This window comes from Eubalaena glacialis, chromosome 13 (genome assembly GCF_028564815.1).
Source record: "Eubalaena glacialis isolate mEubGla1 chromosome 13, mEubGla1.1.hap2.+ XY, whole genome shotgun sequence".
Taxonomy (NCBI): Eukaryota; Metazoa; Chordata; class Mammalia; order Artiodactyla; family Balaenidae; genus Eubalaena; species Eubalaena glacialis.
Genome location: NC_083728.1, coordinates 16,753,926 through 16,775,727, shown reverse-complemented (window position 1 = coordinate 16,775,727; position 21,802 = coordinate 16,753,926). Strand labels below are relative to the sequence as shown.

Sequence of the window (21,802 nt, the reverse complement as noted above, 5' to 3'; positions counted from 1 at the left end):
ACTGACTGTGTCAAATCCCATTCTGTCTTGGCCACTAGGCTGTGAGTCCCCAGAGGATGCTGGCCATGCTGATCCACTGGGTGACCAATGCCCCAGCAAAAGCCTGGCCCAGGGTAAGTGCTAATCAATGTTTGTGAAAGAAATCCAGCCAAAAGTCAGATCACAGTTAAGACCATTCTAGAACCAGATCTCCTGACTCTGGGGTCTCAACTCCCAGTTCTGCCATTACTCAGAGGAATGACCTTGTTTGAGATACTTAACCTGTCTGTGCCTCAGTTTCCTCATCTGTAAAATGGGAATAATAGTACCTTCCTCATAGGGTTGTTTTGAGGATTAAGCGAGTTAATACATGCAAGGTACTTAGAATCCTTCTGGCTCCTAGAAATAAGGACTACATGGATTGTTGTTAAATAAAAGTTAAACAGACTCAAACACGGGCAATTACCTAGACCTACCTTGACCTAGCCTAGGGCCAGACCCTCTTCCCCAGGATGGTCTGCACACCCTGTAGGTGCTGGAAATGGGCATTGGCAGATGTGAAGTCACAGCTTGAAATAGCATCAGACCATTCTTCTTGTTGGTCAAGGACAAACCTCAGTCAGGTGCCTACAGGTCTCTCAGACCTGTCAATCTCTTGTCAATGTCTCTTTTTAGCAAAAAGAAAGCAGTCTTCAGGATTAGGATCTTTGGCATTAATAGTTTGACCTCAGACTTGAATAACATCATTCTGCTTTCAGAACTTCCCGTGCTATGGGTCTCTCACTTGCAACAGGGAGTCGAAAGTCTTCCTTTTCAATAATTGTACATATTTTGAAGTAAGTTGATTTAAAGATAGAGGTTAAATTGGAAAGCAGAGGTGATACATGGATATAGCAAAAATTGGGACTCTGGCATGCAGAAGATGCAAGTTTGGGAAACAGTTGTAGGGACTGTGAGAGAAGACTTCCCTTGGGGTGATATCATTCTCAGGGAGACTCAGATCAGTACAAAATGATTCATCATAATGGGATTCATTGTAACAGCGTATATCTCCTTGCATGCCTTCAAAGCAAAATCCATTTACATGGGCTATCTCTTTTACTCTCTGCAACAGTACTTTGAAAGAGAATTAACATAATTCCCATTTGACTGAAAGGGCAAGTGAGACACAGGAAGGTGAGGTAACTTGCTTAAGGTCACACAGCTTGTAAGTAGCTGAACCCAGATTCAAACCTGGGTCAGTTCAATGCCATAACCCAAGCTCTTAGCTACTTACCCAAGAAATTCACCTCCCAGCAACTCACAAAGCCAACTCTAACCCTGCATTCAACTTGGGAATTTCCAGGGTCAATCTGGGTGTGTGTCTGTGGTGGTGGTGGGGGGGTAGTTTGAAATGGGGGTGGGGAGGTGTTGGAGCAGAGGACAGACCAATCCAGGGGGCCCTGTTTTCAGGGCCACACTGATGCCACCCTGGTCAAAAACCTGAGATGTTCCAAACCTCACACCTTGGGGCAGCTGAGATCTCCTGCAGGCCAGCCCCTGCCTCTGCTGCAGGGGCACATGACAACAATAACAACAAGAATCCTAGACAATGACAACAGAAGCTAACGTTCATTGAGTCCTGCTTCCAGCCCTGTGCTGAGTGCTGCATATACAGTCTCTGATTTAACCCTTGTGAAAACGTTTTGAGGTAGATACCATTATTCTCCTTTTAGACATGAAAGAATTGAAGTCCGGAGAGAAGATGAAATTTAGCCAGCAAGAGGCAGAGCCAAAGCCCCACTCTGAACCACTCCCTGCTCCTTCCAGAAGGGAGCCATTTATCAGGGTGTTGTCAGGACAACCAGAAAAGTTTAGCCACCTCCCCAGATATCCCAGCTTCCCTCCACAGCCCAGTATCCATGACCTTAAAAGGCATTACAAAAAGAGTTCGTAGTCACAAAATCAGGAACCATGAAGCTAGCTCCCCCTTGACCACTCAGTGACTATGGGTATCTCTTTGTCCTTTTCTGTACCTCAGTTTCCCCATCTGGTCAGTGAAGGAGTTGGACTATCTCCTTAGGGCCCTGAATGGGTCTAGAGCAACACTGTCCAAGAAAAATATAACGTGAGACACATATGTAATTTCTTTTTACTTTTCTAGTAGCCACATTCAAAAAATTTAAAAGAAACAAGTGAAATTAATTACAATAATACACTTTCTCTAACCCACTATATCTAAAATATAATCATTTCAACCTGTAATCAATATAAAAAATTATTACTAGGTTACTTTACATTCTTTTCTTACTAAGTCTTTTTTTTTTTTTTTTGGCTGTGTTGGGTCTTTGTTGCTGCACACGGGCTTTCTCTAGTTGCGGCACGCGGGGACTGCTCTTCATTCTGGTGTGCAGGCTTCTCTTGTTGCAGAGCACGGGCTCTAGGCACACAGGCTTCAGTAGTTGTGGCACACGGGCTTAGTTGCTCTGCGGCATGTGGGATCTTCCTGGGCCAGGGCTCGAACCCTTGTCCCCTGCATTGGCAGGCAGATTCTTAACCACTGCACCACCAGGGAAGCCCCTCTTACTAAGCCTTTGAAAGCCAGTGTGTGTTTCACATTTGTAGCACATTTCAATTCACATCAGCCACAGTTCAAGAGCTCGACAAACACATACGGCTGGTGGCTACCATGTTGGACAGCACAGATCTAGAATCATTTTCAATCCATAGTCCATTTTAGGGGATGAGACTTCTCAGCTTTCCCCTTCTCCCTGGGAAAGCTGTCCTGATCCTAGACTTCGAGCTGATAGCTTCCATGTAAGCCCAGGGCAGGGAGTCTGAGGCCACAATAGACAGAAACCCTAGGTCCGCCTGGGCCTGAAGGCTGGTGGGAAGGCTTTCTGTTCTCTGCAGCCCGATTACTCACCAAAGCCCCTGGGAGAGAGACAACCCGGCTTTTCCTCCTAACCCAAAGATTACCTTAATTGGAAATTCAATCTGAGTTTAAAACCGAGTCAGGCATCTGCTCCCCACATGCCACCAGCCCCGTGGGCATCCAGGATGAGGAATCCAAATCTCCCCTACACTCCCTTCCCAGTAGCACCGCGTGGAGGAAGCTGGCACCACCTTCTCACTCCAGAGACTCAGTGCCCGGCTGCGGGCCTGGCAGCCTTCTTGGAGGCAGCTCAACACCTTCATGTTCAAGGGCACAGCCTTGGCAGGAAGGACAGGGAAAGCAAAGGGGCAGAGAGGGGCAAGAGTTTGCCCCCAGCAGGGGAGAGCTTGGGGAAATCCCTCCTTCTCTCCAAGCTTCCATTTCCTCACTTTTAAAAGCGAACATGTTAAATGATGGCAATGACTGCTTTTACTGCTGGCTGCTCTATGCCAGGCATTTTACAGGCATTAGCTCATCTACTCCCCCAAAAAACCCTAGGAAGAAACAAGATCCAGGGTTCAGAGTGGTGAGGCAACTTGGGCAAGGTCACACAGCAATTCAGTAGAAGAGCCAGAATTCTAACTCATGGTCTTCCAAATCAAGAGCTTCAGCTCTTACCTCATCTAAGCTCTGCCGTGTCCCAGGGTGGCCCCAGACAGTCCTGGCTTATACCTGTTGTAACTATATACACTTGGCATAATACTTTTAAATGTTCCATTTGGAAGAAGAGACAAATCTTCCGTACAGAAGGATTCCAAATAATGTATGTGGATGCTTCCCCCTCCAAAAGGTAGAGCTTTAATTCCAGACCCTTCTCCGTCCTGAGTGTGGGCTGAACTTGATGTTTGTGTTCCAAAGATTAAATTAGGGAAAGGGGGAAATGGTAACTTTACAGCAGAGAAAGCTGGCAGACACCACCTTAAAGTCTGGAGTTTAGGTAACAGTGAGGTATGCATGTTGGCTTTGATGAATGTATTATTGTAATGAAAGAAGTCAACATTAGAGGAATCTGGGCGGAGAGTATATGGGAACTCTCTGTACTATCTTTGCAACTTTTCTGTAAATCTAAAATCAGTACAACATAAAAGTGTTATTTTTAAAAAGTGCCCCCTTTTACTCATAAAAGTGTCCAAGTTTGGACAATAAATTATATGATCGCCTGGTCACAAGCCTGGCTCTGCCCCTAACCAAGAAGTCTTAAGAAAATTAGCCATACCTCCTTTCTGCCTTAATGATACTAACTACTCATACGTTCGTGACAATTTAAAGTTTACAAAGTTTAGAGTGGGAAAATGTGCTGGTTAAAGCTTTGGAATCAGAAAGCCAGGGGCTGAAGCCCTGGTTCTCTCACTTGCTTGTCAGGTGGGCTAAAACATACTGTCTTCCTTCTCTGGGCCTCAGTTTCCACATCTGTAAAATGAATTCATCGAAGGACGACAATGACTAGTAATATTTATGAAGTCCTTGCTAGGTGTCCAGCACTGTAGTAGATACTGTGATCTGCTACCCAATTTCCCCTTCAGAACCAAGGATTTATTTCTCCCCTCCCCCTGCCCCCAACCCAGCTGCTCAGAGCGCTGCCCGCTGTCAATCCTGTCCAGGGATTGCCCTTGGCTGAGGAGGGCCATCCAGCCCCAGGTCATACCCCTTTCTGGAGGTCAGCCGGCATCCAGTGCAGAGGGTGTAAAGATCCAGCTCCCTCACTTCCACCTGGGATAACTTTGAAGGTCATCTCCACTGCAGGCTGCCCCTTGTGGTCGGCGGATGCATTGTGGAGACTGCACTGCAGCCCAGCATCTCCCTCTGCCCAATCCTGCCGCCTTCCCTTCGCCACAGGTGTTGATCCTGAGAGGGCTCCTGTAAACTTCCTGCACACTAATGTCCATCTCAAAGTTGGCTTCCAAGGGAACTCATGCCATGACAGGGCTGTGAACCACTGGACTTGCACTATGTTTCTTAACTCTCAGACCAACCCCATGTTTATAAATGAGACAACTGAGGTTGATTTAGCCAAGCACATACAACTAGGCAATGGTGGCACCACAGATGGGGAAACGGAAGTTCAGACGGGCAAACTGATACGCCCAGGTCTGAGCTAAAAGATGGTAGGGCCAAGATTTGGCCCTCGGTCTGCTTAATCCTGAAGACCACAGTGTGAAAGCCTCCAGCCCAGTTCGTTCTGAGCCACCAGCAGGATTGCTATAGGCACTGGGACAGGCTAGTACCTCTCACCACTGTCCTGCCGCACGCTTTGCTGTCCCCGCAGCTCAGCCACATTTGCAAAATGGGAATAATAATAGTACCTACCTCCTCACGATCTTGTAAAGACTAAATGAGTTAATGTATGTAAAGACCTCAGAATGGTGACTGGCTCACAGGAAGCTCTTTATAAGTATTACGTTAAAAGAACATCACATAAGCTGCATAAAGTTGCAACTGTGAGATGTTCTAAGAAGACATCCATGCAGCTGAGTGAGAGGCGGCCTGTGATGGGGGGTTGGGCCTCATCAGCTCTCTATGGGGGTCAGGCTTGACCTGAGCTCTGAAGGAGGAATAGAAACTAAGGGGGCAGCAAGAGAAAGGAAGAGCAGTCCAGGCAACGGAACCAGGAGGAACAAAAGCCTTCTGACAGGAAGAACCAGAGAAGGATAATAAAAGGCCAGTGTGACTGGTACAGAGAAAAAAATCCCGGCCCAAGGAAAGGGTGGTAGAAAATGAGGCTGGATAGGAGGGGAGGAACCACCTACTACCTGGCCTCTAGCTACCTGGGTGATTTGGGACAAGTCACCTTATCTCTCAGTGCCTCATTTAGCTCATCTGTAAAATGGAAATAAAAATAGTACCAACATTATAAAGCCTTTAAGGAGACTGAATGAGTCAATACTTGTAAACCACTTAAAATAGTGCCATGCACACAGTAGGTGTTATAAATCTTTGAAGGCAACACTGGAACTTTTTCTGAAGTACAATAAAAAGACACAGAGGGGCTTGAATATGGATGAAAGGGTAGTTACTGAATGGATGGAGGGGGGATGGATGCAGGGCTGGCAGATGGGTGGGTGGAGGTGGTTTAGTGAATGGAAGGGGGGATGGATTGTTGGATCTAAGTATGGTTGGGTGATGAAGGCGGTTGGATGGATGCATAATGGATGGATAGTTGGATGACTGGGTAGGTGGGTGGGAGTGGATGTTGTTTCAGTGAATGGAAACATGACTGGGAAATGGGGTGATTGGATAAATGGAGGTAACTGGGTGAACGAAGGTGTCTGGGTGAATGGATGCATGGTTGAATAGGATGGCTGGTGGTTCAGTGGATGGCAGAAGTTGAGTGGAAGTAGGTGCAGGGGATGAGGGGATGGATGGGTGGTTGAATGGGTGCCTGGGTGGCTGGATGAATGGTTGGTGGATGGATGGGTGGATGACTGCATGGTGGGGTGGGTGTAAAGATGTAAAGTTGAATGGGTGGATGATTGGGTGGATGGGTGGTGGTCTGGGTGGATATTAGAGAGGTTGAGCGGCTGGAGGTGGCAGGATGGATAGAGTTGGGTGAACGGAGGGGTTGGGTGAGTGGATGAATGGCTGGTTGGTTGGATGGGTGACTGGGTGGTTGAATGGGTGGTTGAGTGGATGGATGGGTGTGACTGGGTGGTTGAATGAGTAAGCAGGAAGTTAAGGGGCTGGGTGGGTGGGGTGGATAGGTGGGTAGAGAGATGGTTGTTCACGTTGATATTATAAAGGTTGGGTGAATGTAAGGTTTAAGTGAAGGGAGGGGTTGGGTGAATGGGTGGATGGGAGTCACTGATTGTATGGATGGATGGATGGATGATGGATGGATGTCTGGACAATGGATGGATGGGTGAACAGGTGACATGAGATCCCGAAGTACCTCCAATGAACCTTCTATATAGAGTCCTCTATATAGAGTCATGGAGGAGCCCCTGATGGAGAAAGAAGCCGAAACACGGCCTCCTAGGTTGCCCTGGCCCAGGATTTCTTCCCCGAGTGGGGCACAGCCCATCTGCGCCCGCCCCCGGGGTCCTACCTGGAGGCGGCGATCTCGGCCTTCTGGCGCGCGATGGCGGCGGCGCGCTGGGCGCCCTCCACGCTGTGCTCCACCTTCTGGCGGACCTTGCTGCTCTTGAGCGGCAGCACGCGGCGCTTGGTGCCCTTGACCAGCACGTTGTGGCGGTACTTGCCCTCCTCGCGGTGGCCGTCGGGCAGCGTGGTGCAGCCGTAGCCGTGGCGCAGGTTGTCCAGCCACTCGCCCTCGTAGCGGAGGCCGCTGGAGCGCTCGCTCACGCCGAAGCCCGAGCGCTTGTCGTTCTTCCACTCGCCCATGTAGGTCTCTGTGGTGGTGGCGTCGATGTCCGCCTCGAAAGGCGCGGCCTCGTCGGCGCCCTCGGCGCCCTCGCCCAGGCTGGCGGTGGACGCGGCGTCGCTGGCGCCCGAGCTGAGGTCGCTCTTGAGGAAACTGACGCGGCTGCGCTGGCTGCCCAGGGACGCGCGCGACTCGGCGCGGCGCAGCCTCCCCAGCAGCGCGCCCCGCTGGAACAGGCCGCCGCCCTTGGCCGCCCGCGCCGCCGCCGCCTCGGCGTTGGCCAGGAGGCTGAGCGCGAAGCCACCGCGCGGGATGGCGGGCGCGGGCAGCGTGGGGCCGTCGGCGGCCGGCGAGGCGGGTGAGTCCGGGGCCACCGTGCCGTTGCTGTGCTCGCTGCGCAGGGACGAGAGCGACGTGCGCAGCGGCGAGCGCACCACCACGGCCATCCCGTAGGGCACGCTCTGGCGCACGCCGTAGCCATGGCGCATGCCGTTGGTGAACTGGCCTTGGTACGTCCCTGCGGGCGAGGAGAGGGCGGTCAGTGGGGCGGCCCGACGGGGCCCCCGGGGACGCCGGGGCGGGGGCAGGCCAGGCCGTTGCGGGGCAGGGAGGGCGGAGTGACCAAAGCCGGTGAGGCTCTGAGTGTGTGAGGTTGCGTGAGTGAGTGTGGGAGAACAAAGGCGTGCAAGCCAGAAGTCTGCGTAGCGGTGTGAATATTTCTGTCGGTGGGAACGTGGCAAGGCCACGAGCGTGCAAGATGGAGTGAGGTGGTGTGACGCCGAGTGTCAGTGTGTGAAGTTGTGCGGGAAGGCGGGGCCTCGGGAGTGCGTGCCAGGACAGGAGCGGACAGGCGGGAAGGAGTTTGCATGACCGGTGTGAATATTTCTGTTGGTGGGAATGCACCAGGATCTTTACTGTGCGAATCGGGTGAGGTTGAGTGAGGCCATCTTAAGTGTGAGGTTGTGTGCGCAGATGAGGCTGTGTGAGTGTGCACAGATTTGGAATCACACAGAGCAAATGAATGTGCCAGAGCGCGAGTGGTATGACAGTGAGTTTGTGCGGTAGCGTGAATATTGCATTTGTGAGTGTGCGTGTAGAAGCTTGAGTGTGCAAGGCAGTGTGTGCACAGAGGGTGACCGAGATCACGTGAGCATGGGACATATATAAGGTTATGAGAGCATTTGAGGTCTTAAGTATGCAGGAAAGGCAAAGTTGAGTGAGGGTGCAAGACTGCTAGAGGATCAAAGAGTGCAAACTTGTGAGCAGGCAAGGCTCTGTCGGTATGTGAGGTTAAATGCGTATGCATGGTTATCCTAGTGTGCAAGGTGACGTGAAAGTCCAAGGTCATGAATGGATAAGACGGTGAGTTTGCATAGCGGTTTGAATGTTGGAGGGCACAGGCGAATGTGTATTTGTGCAAGGCCATGGGTAGAGAAGACTGTTAGGAGCGTGCCTATCGGTGTCCTTTGACTCTGTGAGCTCATGAGTGTATGATGCAGTGTGTACACACTGGAGTGAGTGCCCAGTGGAGGTGACATTATGGGTATGTGTGAGGTCTGAGTACACAAGGCCATCTGAGTGTTAAAGTCCAAAGTAATCTGAGACACTCGAGGCTGAGTGAGTGTGTGAAGTGCGCATTAATGAAACTGAGACCGTGTAAGACGACGTGTACACAAGATGGCGTGTACAGGGAGCTGGTAACAAGAAGGCCTTGCATGTCCATGAGTGTGAATACCTGATCTCCTGGGAAATAGAATCTGTGCATGTGGCCACGATGTGAATAGAGAGGCAGCACAGAGTAATCGTTAGGAGCACAGACTGCGGAGCCAGGCTGCTGGGTCCGAACCCTGCCTCTGCCCTTGCTAGCTGTGTGACCTTGGGCAAGTGACTTAACCTCTCTGAGGCTCAGCTTTCTCACCCGTCAAACAGGTAACAATTGCCTCTTACCTCATAGGGTTGTTGGAGGTTTAAATGAGTTAATATTGCTGAAAAACTAAGAAAGAAAAGATATGTGTGATGTTGTGATTTTACAAAGTTATGCTAGCGTGTGAGGTCACCTGAGTTGTATGAACAAGCTGATACAAAGGTGACAAAATATCTTCTTATTCCACCCCCATCCTAACAGGCTGTGCTCCCCGAGGCTCCGTCCAAAACCTCCTCCCCATCCTCCCTGGGTGATTGCATCATCTGGTGTTATTATAACTGCCATCTGTGTCCTGCAGATTCTCCCGAATATATCCCCAACTTCTTCCCCTCTGCAGCTCCACATGTTGCCTTGGAGATGGATGCCCCCAGATGTTACACAGCATCTCCAACTCAACACCTCCCCTCACCCCCACACACAGCTGTTCTACCTTCTTGGTCTTTCTCTCCGCAGCAGCACCGCTGAAAGCTCTCTCTCTGCCTTCATCTTTGTGCCTTTTGTATGTAGAACAGTGCGTGACACATGTTCACTGAAGTGAGGGGGGAAATTCAGAGCCGTTGTTTTAAACACAAGCTGATGTGCTGCCCCGGTTAACCAAAAAAATCAAATGGCTTGCCGACAGATACCCAGGATGGCTGGTAAGGGACTCTTAAGGTCAACCCAACAGGCATGTTCCCATTCGGACGTTTGCACTGGCTGTTCCCTCTGCCAGGAACTCTTTTCCTCCCTATATCCTTCAAGTCTTTGCTCACTGAGGACTACCTGACCACCCTATTTAAAGCTACAATCTGCCTGTGTCCCCACAAGCACCAAGATATCCATGATCTACTTTTATTTTTTTTTCTATAGCGTTTATCACCTTCTGACATACCATATGACTTATTTATTTATATTTGTTGCTTTATTGCTTTTCCTCCCCTGCTAGAATGGAAGCCTTGTGGGTGCAGGGATCTTTCCTGTTTTCTGTTCTGATGTATCCCCGGCACCTGGGACAGTGCCTGGCACATAGAGGTGCTCCAGAAATATTTGCTGATTGATTGGCTTGAACCTGTCCAGAAACGCCATCTCACTGTGTGACCTTGGGTGACTCTCTTCCTTTCTTACAGGCTCGATTGCCCCATCAGTCAATGACATGTTGGTGATGAGGCTCTAATGTTTGGCCTCACTTTGAGATGCTGGGCTTCTAGGAATCGGGGCACTGTGACTCTGGAGGCAAAGGATAGTGAGTCCCCATGACTCCACACGGCCCGGCCCCTCCCAGCACAGACTGCTGCAGCTCAGGGTCCCACGCCTACCCCGCCCCAGCCCTTTGTGTGTGAAGAGACCCCATCAAGGATCACGTACAGTGTGGGGGGTTCACTTACACCTCTCAGCAATCCTGTGAGGTGGGTCTCATGCAGATGCTCATTTACAGGAGAGGAAGTTGATGATCTGAGAAGTTACTAGACTTGACCAAGGAAGCAGGATCAAAACCCAAGTCTATCTGATGCCCAGAGCTCATGCTCTGAGCCCACAGTTCTCAATCCTGGCTGCATGTGAGAAGCTAAAGATAAAATACAGATCCCCGGGCCTTGCCACCTGAAATTCTGCTTCAATTTGTTGGGGAGGGTGTCTGGTGCTTCTGGCCCCTCAGTACGGCAGGCAGGAACAGCCAGGGGTGAGAGGACAGCAGGGCTCACCTCCCTTCAACGACCAGCCACGAAAAACCAATGATCAGAGAATATCAACTATAAAAGGGCCAAAGAGAAACGGAGAGAGACAGAGAGAGATGAGAGCGTTGGGCATGACCTCACAAAGGAAGATGCAAATATGCTCTCCATTTCTTAGGTGGATTGATGTTCAGAGAGGTTATGTGACTTGCCCGAAGTCACACAGTGAGGAAGAAGCAGAACTGGGATTTGAACTGAGGTCTCACTCAAGCTGGGGAAGTGGGATTATGTGGCAAGTGTAGAGAAAAAAGAAATGGGAGTGTGGTACAAAGGATGAAAATGTGAGGAGACAGATAGAAAACTATTATGCTCCATTTTCCAAGCTCATCCACATGGGGCCACACTGTGTGGGAAGCAGGGGGACAGAAAGAAACACACAGAGAGAGACAAACTGGTTTCAAGCACCATCTAAGCTGGGGAACCTTGACCGAGCTACTTCTTCTGATTCTCAATTCCTTACCTGGAAAGTAGAAAAATAATACCTGTTTTCCGGCTTCTTTGGGAGACAACAAAAGATGGAAACAACCCAAATGTCCATTAACTGGAAAATGGATAAACAAACTGCGCTTAACCGCACAATGGAATACTAGTCCGCAATAAAAAGTAGCATGTTACTGAAACACACACCAACGTGGATGGATCTCAAAAACATGCCAAGGGAAGGAAGCCGGAGACAAATCATATGATTCCAATGACATGAAAGCCTGGAAAAAACTAAACTATGGTGATAGAAAGCAGATCCGTGGTTACTAGAGGGGTAAGGGGGATCCACTGTGCAGGGGCACAAGGGAACTTTCTGAGTTGATGGAAATGTTCTGTATCTTGACTATGCTGGTGGTTACACAGATGTAGACGTTTGTCAAGACTGTGCACCTCGGGGGGGTGGTGGTGGTGTGATGAATTGGGCAATTGGGATTGACATGTATACACTGATGTGTATAAAATTGATGACTAATAAGAACCTGCTGTATAAAAAAATAAAATAAAATTCAAAAATTCAAAAAAAAAAAGACTGTGCACTTAAAATGTGTTTTATTGCATGGAAATTATCCCTCAATAAAGTTGATTTGATAAATGAATAATTTGTAAATGAATTTTTAAGGAAAAAAAAACCCCTACCCAGTACAGTGTCCTGCAAATATCCATCAGGAAATCCTGTCCACTCTACTTTCCAAGTGAATCTAGAATCTCGCCACGTCTCACCACCCCCATTGCTGCTAGATGGTAGTCCGAGCCACCATTATCTCCCTAACACACCTATCAGAGGGGATTCTGTTCAAATATAATAAGCCAGATCACGACACTGCTCTGCTCCTTCTTACTCAGAGAAAAAGCTGAAGTCCTTAGTGACCCACAAGGCCCTACCTGATCTCATCCCCATCACTCCCCCATCCTCACCTCCTCCCATTCTCCCCTTTCCCTCACTTCACTCTAGCCACAGAGGCCTCCTTGCTGTTCTTCCCGCACACTAGCCATGGTCCTGCCTCAGGGCCTTTGCATTTGCTGTCTGCTCTGCCTAGAATGTTCTTCCTCCAGATATCTGCATGGCTCACTACCTCACCATCTTCAAGCCTTTACTCAAATGTCATCTCACTGAAGACTCCCCCACCACCCTATTTAAAATTATAACCCCCACCCAAGGTTTTTTTTTTTTATCTCCCTTCTTTGCTTTTTTTTCCCTTCATAGCATATCTAATATTACATACATTTTGCTTTTTCTTTTGTTTATTAACCATCTCCCCTACTGGAATGTAAGTTCCATAAAGGCAGGGATTCCATTCTTTTTTGCTCACTGTAAAAGTTTTTTGCATCCTGTAAAAGTTTTCCACTGACCTCCAGTATCCTTAGTACCTAGAACAGTATCAAATAGGTACTCAATAAATATTTGTTGAATGAGTGAGTGAGTGAATAGCATGCACTTTCCAACTATTTTCTCTTCTTTCTGCTCTATCCATCTGAAAACAGATCTGCGAAAATGACCAGGGGGATATTTAATAGTTCCTATAAGACTCACCAAAGATGACACAGCTAATAAACGCACAGAGTCAAAACTCACACCCATGTCTGGCTGTGCTCCTTCCAGAAGTCTCAGAAGAAAGAAGAAAAAATATATATATCAAAGGGGGAAGTGAGCAAGAACAGAGCAGAGAAGATGGTAAACCAGAGGAAAGAAAGAAGACATCTCTAGATTGGACAAGTTTGTGAAATTAAATCAACCATTCTACCTTTGGCTTAAATTTGGCGTGAGATGGGCTGACGTGGCCACTTTAAGCCCAGGAAAAACTGAGATTGCAACAGGAGAAGGGCTCTTGGCCTCCAGTTGGGGAGGAAATGGCCAGGCTATATTAGGAAACTTACGAGCAAGTGGCAAGAGGCACAAACACCCAGGGGAGGCTGGGAGTGATGGGGCCCTGGGAAGGGGGAAGAGCCAAGTGCTGGAGCCATCCCCTGCCTGACTCTCTAAGGCAGGACAGTTCTCTCTGGGGACAGGAAGAACGCATCCAAAGAGGGAGAGGAGGACCCACCCACAGCCATCTGGCTGAGAGGAGCCTCTATGTAAGGAAGTGCTTCCTAATACCCTTGGGGATGATCCCCTCACTGGGACTTGCAGACATTACAGGGCTTCCCACTGCCCGCAGGGTAAGGACCAAGATTCTCAGCAGCCTACAAGGCCCGGAGTGGGCTGCCCCTGCCCACCTTACCTGACTCTTTTTGAACGGCTCTCCAGTCACACTCGCCTTCTCCCTGCAATTCCCCTTCAGGTTTAGTATAGAAAAACCTGGGTTTTAACCTTAACTCTGACACTGGATAGTTCTAAAACATGCATAAGTTATTGAAACCCGGTAAGCCTCAGTTGTCCTATAACATGGAGGTAATGATACCTACTTTATATGGTTTTTCATTCATTCCTTTGAATCAGCAAGTATTTGCAGTGCACCCTGCATTCACTGGGCTAGGTGCTGGGGATGCAGTGCAAATAAATAGACGTGGTCCCTGCCCTCAAGGGGCTTGGAGTCTAGTGCCAGCAATAGACTGGATTTAATCAATCATCAGAAATAAACGTTAAGCAGCCCCAGCAGTGTGGTCCAGAGAGATGACGATCCAGGTCTTGGTTGGCAGTGGAGTGGGGAGGGTTGGTTGACCAAAGATTAAGTGAACTCTATGTGAGGCAGCTAGCACACAGCAAGTGCTCAATAAAGGCTAGCTTTTTGGCAGGTCAGAGTCTTTGCTCAGAAAAGCTGGCAAAGGATTAACTGGGATTAACTGGGAAGACGAAGAGGAGCCAGGGAGGACAGAGAGAACTCAGAGGGAGAGAGTGAGACCAGCTCTGGTTTTCTGCCTAGGTGTGTGTGCTGGTAAGAAAGCGGGCTTGTGGCCTGGAATGCCCAGCTTTCGCTGGTTTGGGAACACCCCCCGAGTCAGGCCGCAGAACTTCTGTCCTTGAGAAGAAGAACATTTGGGGGTCTGCTCATCAGTGAAACCTGCCTCCACACCCTCTAAACACACAGGATGGAGGAGTTTCTGGAAGCCACATCTATAGTTTAAGATCCACTCCCCAGGGCCAGAGATTATGACTTAGTTGATATGGATACTGGAAATCATCTCAGATGATTCTAATATGCATCCTGTAAAAGTTTTCCACTGACCTCCAGTTAGCCAACATGCTCTGTTCCTCTGTTGTAAAACCTGCTAACTGATGCCCTTAGCACCCTGATGTGCCTGGCCAGCAGCCTATGCTCTAGCAAATCCACGCCTCTGTTCCCACATGCGGAACTGTGTGTTTATTTAAGACTGTTCCTAAACCTGTTTACCTCCATTGTACTCGTTATTGAAATTTTGTTATTTATTAATATTTGTTCTCTAAACCAATGGACTATGAAGTGTACAGAAAAAGAGTCTTACTTCTCCGAAAACAAGCTGAATGTTTTTGGATGTTCGTAGGGAGACAGTTCCTTACAAATCCCTCTCAAATTTGGTATGAATGGGATAACTATAAAAGGTTGGAACAAAATTATAAAAATCTAGACGTTTTCTACACTTGGACTACTTTGCAGTGTCTTTATTTCTTGCTCCATTTTAAAGAAACCAACAGAAACTGGAAATTATAGATGATACGTTACAGGAATGGAAGACAGACAATGAGAAACTCCACTGCCATCAAAAATGGTCTTGGGGCTTCCCTGGTGGCGCAGTGGTTGAGAATCCGCCTGCCAGTGCAGGGGACACGGGTTCGAGCCCTGGTCTGGGAAGATCCCACATGCCGCGGAGCAACTGGGCCCGTGAGCCACAACTACTAAGCCTGCGCGTCTGGAGCCTGTGCTCCGCAACAAGAGAGGCCGCGACAGTGAGAGGCCCGCGCACCGCGATGAAGAGTGGCCCCCGCTTGCCGCAACTAGAGAAAACCCTCGCACAGAAACGAAGACCCAACACAGCCAAAAATAAATTAATTAATTAATTAATTTAAAAAAATTCAAATGCATGTCCTTTCTGACCTAGCAATACCCTTGAAAAAAAAAAAAAAAAGTCTTTGCCAGGAATTCCCTGGCGGTCCAGTGGTCAGGACTCTGTGCTTTCACTGCCTAGGGTCCGGGTTCGATCCCTGGTCGGGGAACTAAGATCCCACAAGCCGCGAAGCACAGTCTCTCTCCCCCCTCAAAAAAAGCTTTGCCATCAAAAGATTAGTGAATGAAAAAGACTGAATATCTGTACACTATACGTAAATGTGATATAAATTAAAATAAATGTCATAAGACATATAAATCATTTTTAAAATCTTTCTCTGATCTCACTAACATTCAATTAACCAGCTTGCATTTGGTATTGATGACATCAGATAAGAGGGCTTCTACTTCGGTTTTAAACGTCAGTGTGAATACATTTGCTTTGACAAAGAGAAAGCAAAGGAAGGAAGACACCAAAAGGGTAATCAAAACTAAGTCAAGGAAAATAAGCAAGTAACCGTACGCCAGCACCCTGATGTGCGACTTTCCCATAGGGTGTGAATCCAAGTTTTGGATGAGTTTAGTTAGGGCAAAACTGCACTTTTCATTCCTTCTCAGGAAAAGGATGCCTGTGGCTTGAGTCACTGGGGCCTCTATCCACTACCTGGTCTGTAGGAATTTTCCCAACGTGGTAGGTACTGCTCATCCAGTTCTGAGCATAAGAGACCAAACTGGAGGTGTATAGCCTGTGGAAATTTTTGTGCCACAACTACTGAGCCTGCGCTCTAGAGCCCGTGCTCCGCAACAAGAGAAGCCACTGCAATGAGAAGCCCGCGCACCTCAATGAAGAGTGGCCCCTGCTCGCCGCAACTAGGAAAGCCAGTGCACAGCAACGAAGACCCAGTGCAGCCAATAAATAAATAAATAAATAAATAAAAATTAAAAAAAAAAAGATTTAGTACAAAAAAGAATGTAAAATATCTCACTAATAATTACATATTGATTACATGTGGAAATTATAATATTTTGGGTAATGGGTTAAATAAAAGATGTGATTAAAATTCATTTCACCTTTCTAAATGTGGCTACTGGAAAATTTTAAATTACGTTTGGAGCCCATGTTATATTTTTGTTGGAAAGGGCTAGTTTAGGTCATCTGGAGTTAGGGTTTTCTGTTACTTGCAGACAGAAAAAAATATCCAAACAGATACAAGTATTAGCATTCTGATTTTACAGTGGGAAAAACTGAAACTAAAAATGTAAATAACTTGCTCATGATCACACCAGTGTAGCAGTTGTTGGTGATCACAGCCAAGCATCCTGACCAGTGCTTTCTCCTCTGTACCTCTAAGAACCTCAGAATACCCCTTACAAATGAAAGGTTCAGAAACCCTCACCCAAACCTCAGCTCGGAAGAAAGCATGACCGTTTCAGAAACCCAAGGGGAGACAGAGAAGAGACCTGTGGGTCAGGCCATGGATTCTGCCTCCAAATACATAATGAATACTGAGAACACCATCCCCTCTGGCCGGTGACACCTGCCTATTTCTAGGAAACTGTTTGAGGTCCAACTGTCAGTGTCCCTAGGGGACTGAACAGAGATGGAGAGGAAGGAATCAGGAGTAGCTTCTCTCCGGGGGTCCCCACTGCCCATGGAAGTCCTTACTTGACAGTTCAGTGTCTTCATGACTTGGTCCCAGCTCACCTTCTCAGTTTTCCTCCCCAAATCCCCCAAAGCCTACTTTCAAAGCCACCTCCTTCAGAAACCTACCCAGGCCACCTTCCTTCCTCCAAACTCTCATCACTTCTTACCACCTATGGCCACTATCTTGTCTATATATTGTCTATTTTGTCCAATAGCCATCTCTGATCCTTCTCCAGGTCCTCTCACGTAGTCTTAGAAGTTAGTTCAAGATCTTTGGGCAGGACCGTGGAAGCGTCATCAACAGATTTCAGACAGGGTTTAAGATAGAGCATGGCAGGTAGGGGAGTGAGCACCAGAAGAGTCCAAGGGTCATGGCTCTTGTCCGGGCACCCTAAATCAGATGAGGTAAACCAGGAATGCACATTGTGGTGAACACACATGCCCATGCCATGGACAGCCACATAGATGCTCTTGACTATAGGGGAGCCATCCCACCTTGATGAAGACAATGGATCCTGTGTCCCAGAGAGAGCAAGTCAAACCTGAGACATCTTTGGGAGCAACAAAGAATAATGGAAATTGCTTGGGCTTTGGAAACAGACCCGACTCTGAATATCTCTTTAATCTCTCCCCACTTCCCTTTATCTCCACCCTGTACATCTAGTGCAGGGCTGTGCCAATATTCCCTGGTTGACCACAGTAGCATCTGCCCTGGTCTTTGCCTCCCCAGATACCCACTTCAATCCACCCTTCGCTGCTGCCGGAGTCATCTCCTTTGTAAGATGCAGATGTGATCAGGTTACCCCTACTTAAAACTTTGTGATGGCTTCCCAGTACCTTGAGGGAGGATTGTCCCCTAGGAAACATATTCTGAGACTGAGATTGCATGTGGGTGATTTTGCGGGGAGGGCTCTCAGGACAAACAGCCGTAAGGAAGGAAGCAGGCTTCAATAAGTGGAAGAAGTTGAACAGTTGCAGCTAAAGCCTCACTGGATCCCATGGGGATCTCTGGAGCTGGTATGGCCCTTCAGAGTTGTCCAAAATCAAAGCAAGGAGGCTGGGTCTTTGTACGCCTGTATCAACTAGTCCTTAACTATGGGTTACCCCCAGAGGGAGGCACCTCCTTTTGACAGAGGGCAATGGCCAGCTATGAGCCATCAGCAGCCCAAACTCCCGGCAGCTGGGGAAAAGAGGACCCGGCTCCTGCGGGGTGTCTGAGGGTGTCCCACAGCATCTGCTGTAAGGATGAAATTCAAACTCCTCGTTGTGACCCACGAAGCCCTCTTGGCTTGGGCCCTGCCAACCCTCCAGCCTCATGTATCCCACTCTCTCTCTCAGTCTCTCTGCTCCCACCTTTTCTTGAACACAGCATGCTCCGTTCCCACCTCCAAGCCTTTGCACTCAATATTCCTTTTGTCTGGCACCATGTGGTCCTCCCATCACCCATCCTTTAGATCTCAGCCTCAAGGCTAAGATCACTTCCTCAAGGAAGCCTTCTCTGATTACCCGACCAGACTAGGTTCACCCATTATCAGTCATAAACCCTTCTACTTGCCCTTCAAATTATTTATCCCATGTTATAATTAAATAACTGTCCAATGCTGGTCTCTGCTGTTAGAATGCACGCTCCTGAGGGCAGGGACCAAGACTGCCTTGCTCACCACAGCATCTCCAGCCCTCAGTGTGATGACTGGCCCAGAGAAGGCATCCAGCAGATACTGTCAAATGAGTACATGAGTACATGGCCTTGGACAAGTTCTTTTTGAGTCTATCTCTGCTCAGCAAACGAAGCAAAGCAATTTTCCTTGCAGGGTTGCTGTGAGTGTCATGTGAGTTATCTAGCAGAGACCTCAGACTTTCAATAAATGTTGGCTCCCTTCACTTCTTGGGAAAGGATTGCAGGGTGACCAGTCACCCCCGTTTGCCTGAGATTGAGGGGTTTCCCGAGAAACTTTAATACTTTCAGTACTAAAACCAGGACAGTTCCCAGGCAAACCGGGAGGGTTGGTTGCCCTAAATTTGGGTGGGAAGGAGAGAAGGGCATTTCATATTAGCACATTGTTCCTGGTATGCTGGTAAGACAGCTCTTTGGAAAAACAAACAACCCTGATTCATCGCGTCGGCCAATTTCCATCATCTAAATATTCCCACCCTGGCCAGTCAAGCTACCAGCGGTCGAACAGCCAGCTTGCAAAATTCCTGAAAACTTAACAATGGGCTGTCATGCACCAGTAGGAGCTGATGCCAGCGCCCGGTAGCTAATACAGACTGTCGCGTTCCTGATATCCACACATGCACAACAGGGTCATAGACAACCTCAACTCGGGGGTAAGTGAGAATATTTCAATCCCAAGAAAGGGGCAGCTGGAATGGACCTTGAAGACCATCTAGTCCAAGGCAACAAGTCATCTGTCGCATGGGCTACCTCTTCCCCATCCTGTGTCCACAACAGACATTGTTAATCGATCATGATGCTGAATCCTAATAAGGCAGAGCAGTCTCCCCTCACCACCTCTCCGGGCAGCCACAGTCAAGTAGCCGATGTTGCATGTGAGAGAAATTGACTGACCTCCAGGAGTAAGTGTGGTTCAGCCCCTCATTATACAGGGTAGGAAGCTTAGGCACAGAGTGGTACAGGGACCTACCCAAAGCCACACAGCCAGGCAGTAGCTCAGCTGGGACTAAAGAACAGATCACCTGCCTTGCTTGCCCTTTCAATCCTGCTTTGCCTTGAAGAGCTGAATACCCCAGAGTGGGGCAGAATGAAGGGAACTCATTTGGGATCTGAGCCTAGATTCTGGGGGACTCTCCTTAGAGCCCCCAAACTCTCTTTGTACCCTGAAGGCTTCTTAGCATGTCAGCATATAAACGTTTATGTGTTGGGGGGAGAGCACTTCTGAAAAACTTACAAAGTTGCACGTGCCCATTGCATAAAATTCAAACAGAGGAGTATTTAAAATAAAAAACTCTTGTATTGTCTCCCCAGAGGTAATCACTGTTAACAATTTCAGTCCTTCCAGGACTTTTTCTACTTATTTACAAGCCTATCTATATCACAAGTGAACTAAAAGATTAGCTGCTCCCCACCCTAACACTCTCTCCCTCAATAAATATTTGTCCAGTGGCTCTTGTTTGCTTAAAATGCCTTAGATTCCTTTCCATACGAGTATAGGTGGGTCTGTCTCTGTCCTTCCCCCCCTCCCCCGGCTGCGCCGTGCAGCATACGGGAATCTTAGTTCCCCGACCAGGGCTCGAACCCACGCCCCCTGCAGTGGAAGCTCAGAGTCTTAACCACTGGACCACCAGGGAAGTCCCTGTCTGTCTTTTTTCTCTCTCTCTCTCTCTTTCTTTTTAAACTTTTTTTTTTTTTTTTTTTATTGAGGCATAGTTCTGCCTCTGTCTTTTGAATGGTTTTCGTACTTCCTGGCATGGTCTTACGAATTAATTGAACAGTCCCTTTGGGTGAGCATATAGACGGTATTCCGTTTTTCCTGTAACAATCCCAAGGCCTTGCTCTCTGGCTCGCCTGCGAGGTGGTCCCGAAGTCCCTTCCCGTGGCCCCGAAATGCTACCTCCCATCAAAGCTCCACTGTCTCTGGTTTCCCAGGATCACCAACAGGGGATTAATCAGGTGACACTGACCGGATGCTGACAATCCTGGGGCCTGGGGGAAAGCATCTTTGCCAGGCCCTGGGTCAGCTCAGCAACGCTGAGGGCCTTGGAAGCCAGAAATAGTTGAGTGTGGGGGAGGAGAGGGATCAAGGGGAGATGGCCTGGGCTCAGACCCCCCATTGGTTGCTCAGGGCTCCCTGTCCGTGTGCACGTCCGCCCACAACCCTCACGCCCACGTGCCATGTTTAACGGGCTTTGCTGACTCTCAGTATACAGCACCGAGCTCCTGACCTTCCCTCTTCAAACCCTCATCCCATCTTAGCTCAGGGCAACGCCATCCTTTGTGGCTCAGGCCAAAGCCTTGGAACCTTCCTTGATTCCTCTTTCTCTCACTCCCCCTATGCAATCTATCAGCCCAATCTTTCGGCTCCAGGTTCAAAACAGACCCAGAGTTCAACCACTTCTCCCCACCTCTGCTGATCCAGGTTGGAGGTCCAAACCATCGTCACGTCTCAGCTGTGTCATTGCAATAGACACACTAATTGATCTCCCTGCTTCTACCCTTTCCGCACCACATCCTTGCCCCCAAACCGTCTCTGAACACAGTAGCCAAAGGAAGCCCTTTAAACAAAGTCAGAGCATGTCACTTTTATAGCCTGCATTTTTCTCAGGGTAAAAGCCAGTTTCTTACAATGGCCTACGAGGCCCTCCGTGAACTACCCTGTATCCACACCTTCCCGGCAGGAATATTATATAGGGGATGTTGTGTCCTTCTCTGTACATCCCAACAAAGACCCCTATTGTCTGGTTGTCCTGTCATCAATGATGTGATATTGGATCACTTTGTTAAGATGGTATTCACAAAGGATTCAAATTTAATTAAAAATAAAAGTAAGAAAAACATTGTGCGTGCCACACAGAGCATTTCCTGCAGGTTGCGGCCCACCCTCAGGCCTCAGGGTGTGGCCCCCATTCTACACGGTTCAAACAATGGTCAGCAGCACATGCTTGAATACCTCCAGGCACAAGGTGCTCACTACTCGCCTAGGGGGAGAGGCTTCTGGAGTTCCCACTGCCCCTGGATCGCCCTATGGATTCTGGCAGGCGGGTCCGGGTCAGTCGACTCCCAGTTATGCAGGAGTAAGTAGGGGCCTTGGTCTTGATCAGACCCAAAGCCCACCTACTCTGTGGCTCTGGCTTGGGAAAGGAAAGGAGAGAACAGGGGCGGCCCTCTGGTCTATGGCAGGAAGCAAGCCTGT

At 48.6% G+C, this 21,802-nt stretch overlaps 1 protein-coding gene across 1 annotated transcript in view; it reads right to left on the bottom strand.

Annotated features, from left to right (window-relative positions):
* The window catches only part of JPH2 (junctophilin 2), a 60,462-nt gene that overhangs the window by 30,507 nt on the left and 8,153 nt on the right, over positions 1–21,802 (bottom strand). The window contains exon 2 of the mRNA XM_061208457.1: positions 6,936–7,728. Within this exon, the coding sequence (XP_061064440.1) occupies positions 6,936–7,728 (793 nt within the window). The remainder of the gene's footprint in view (positions 1–6,935; positions 7,729–21,802) is intronic.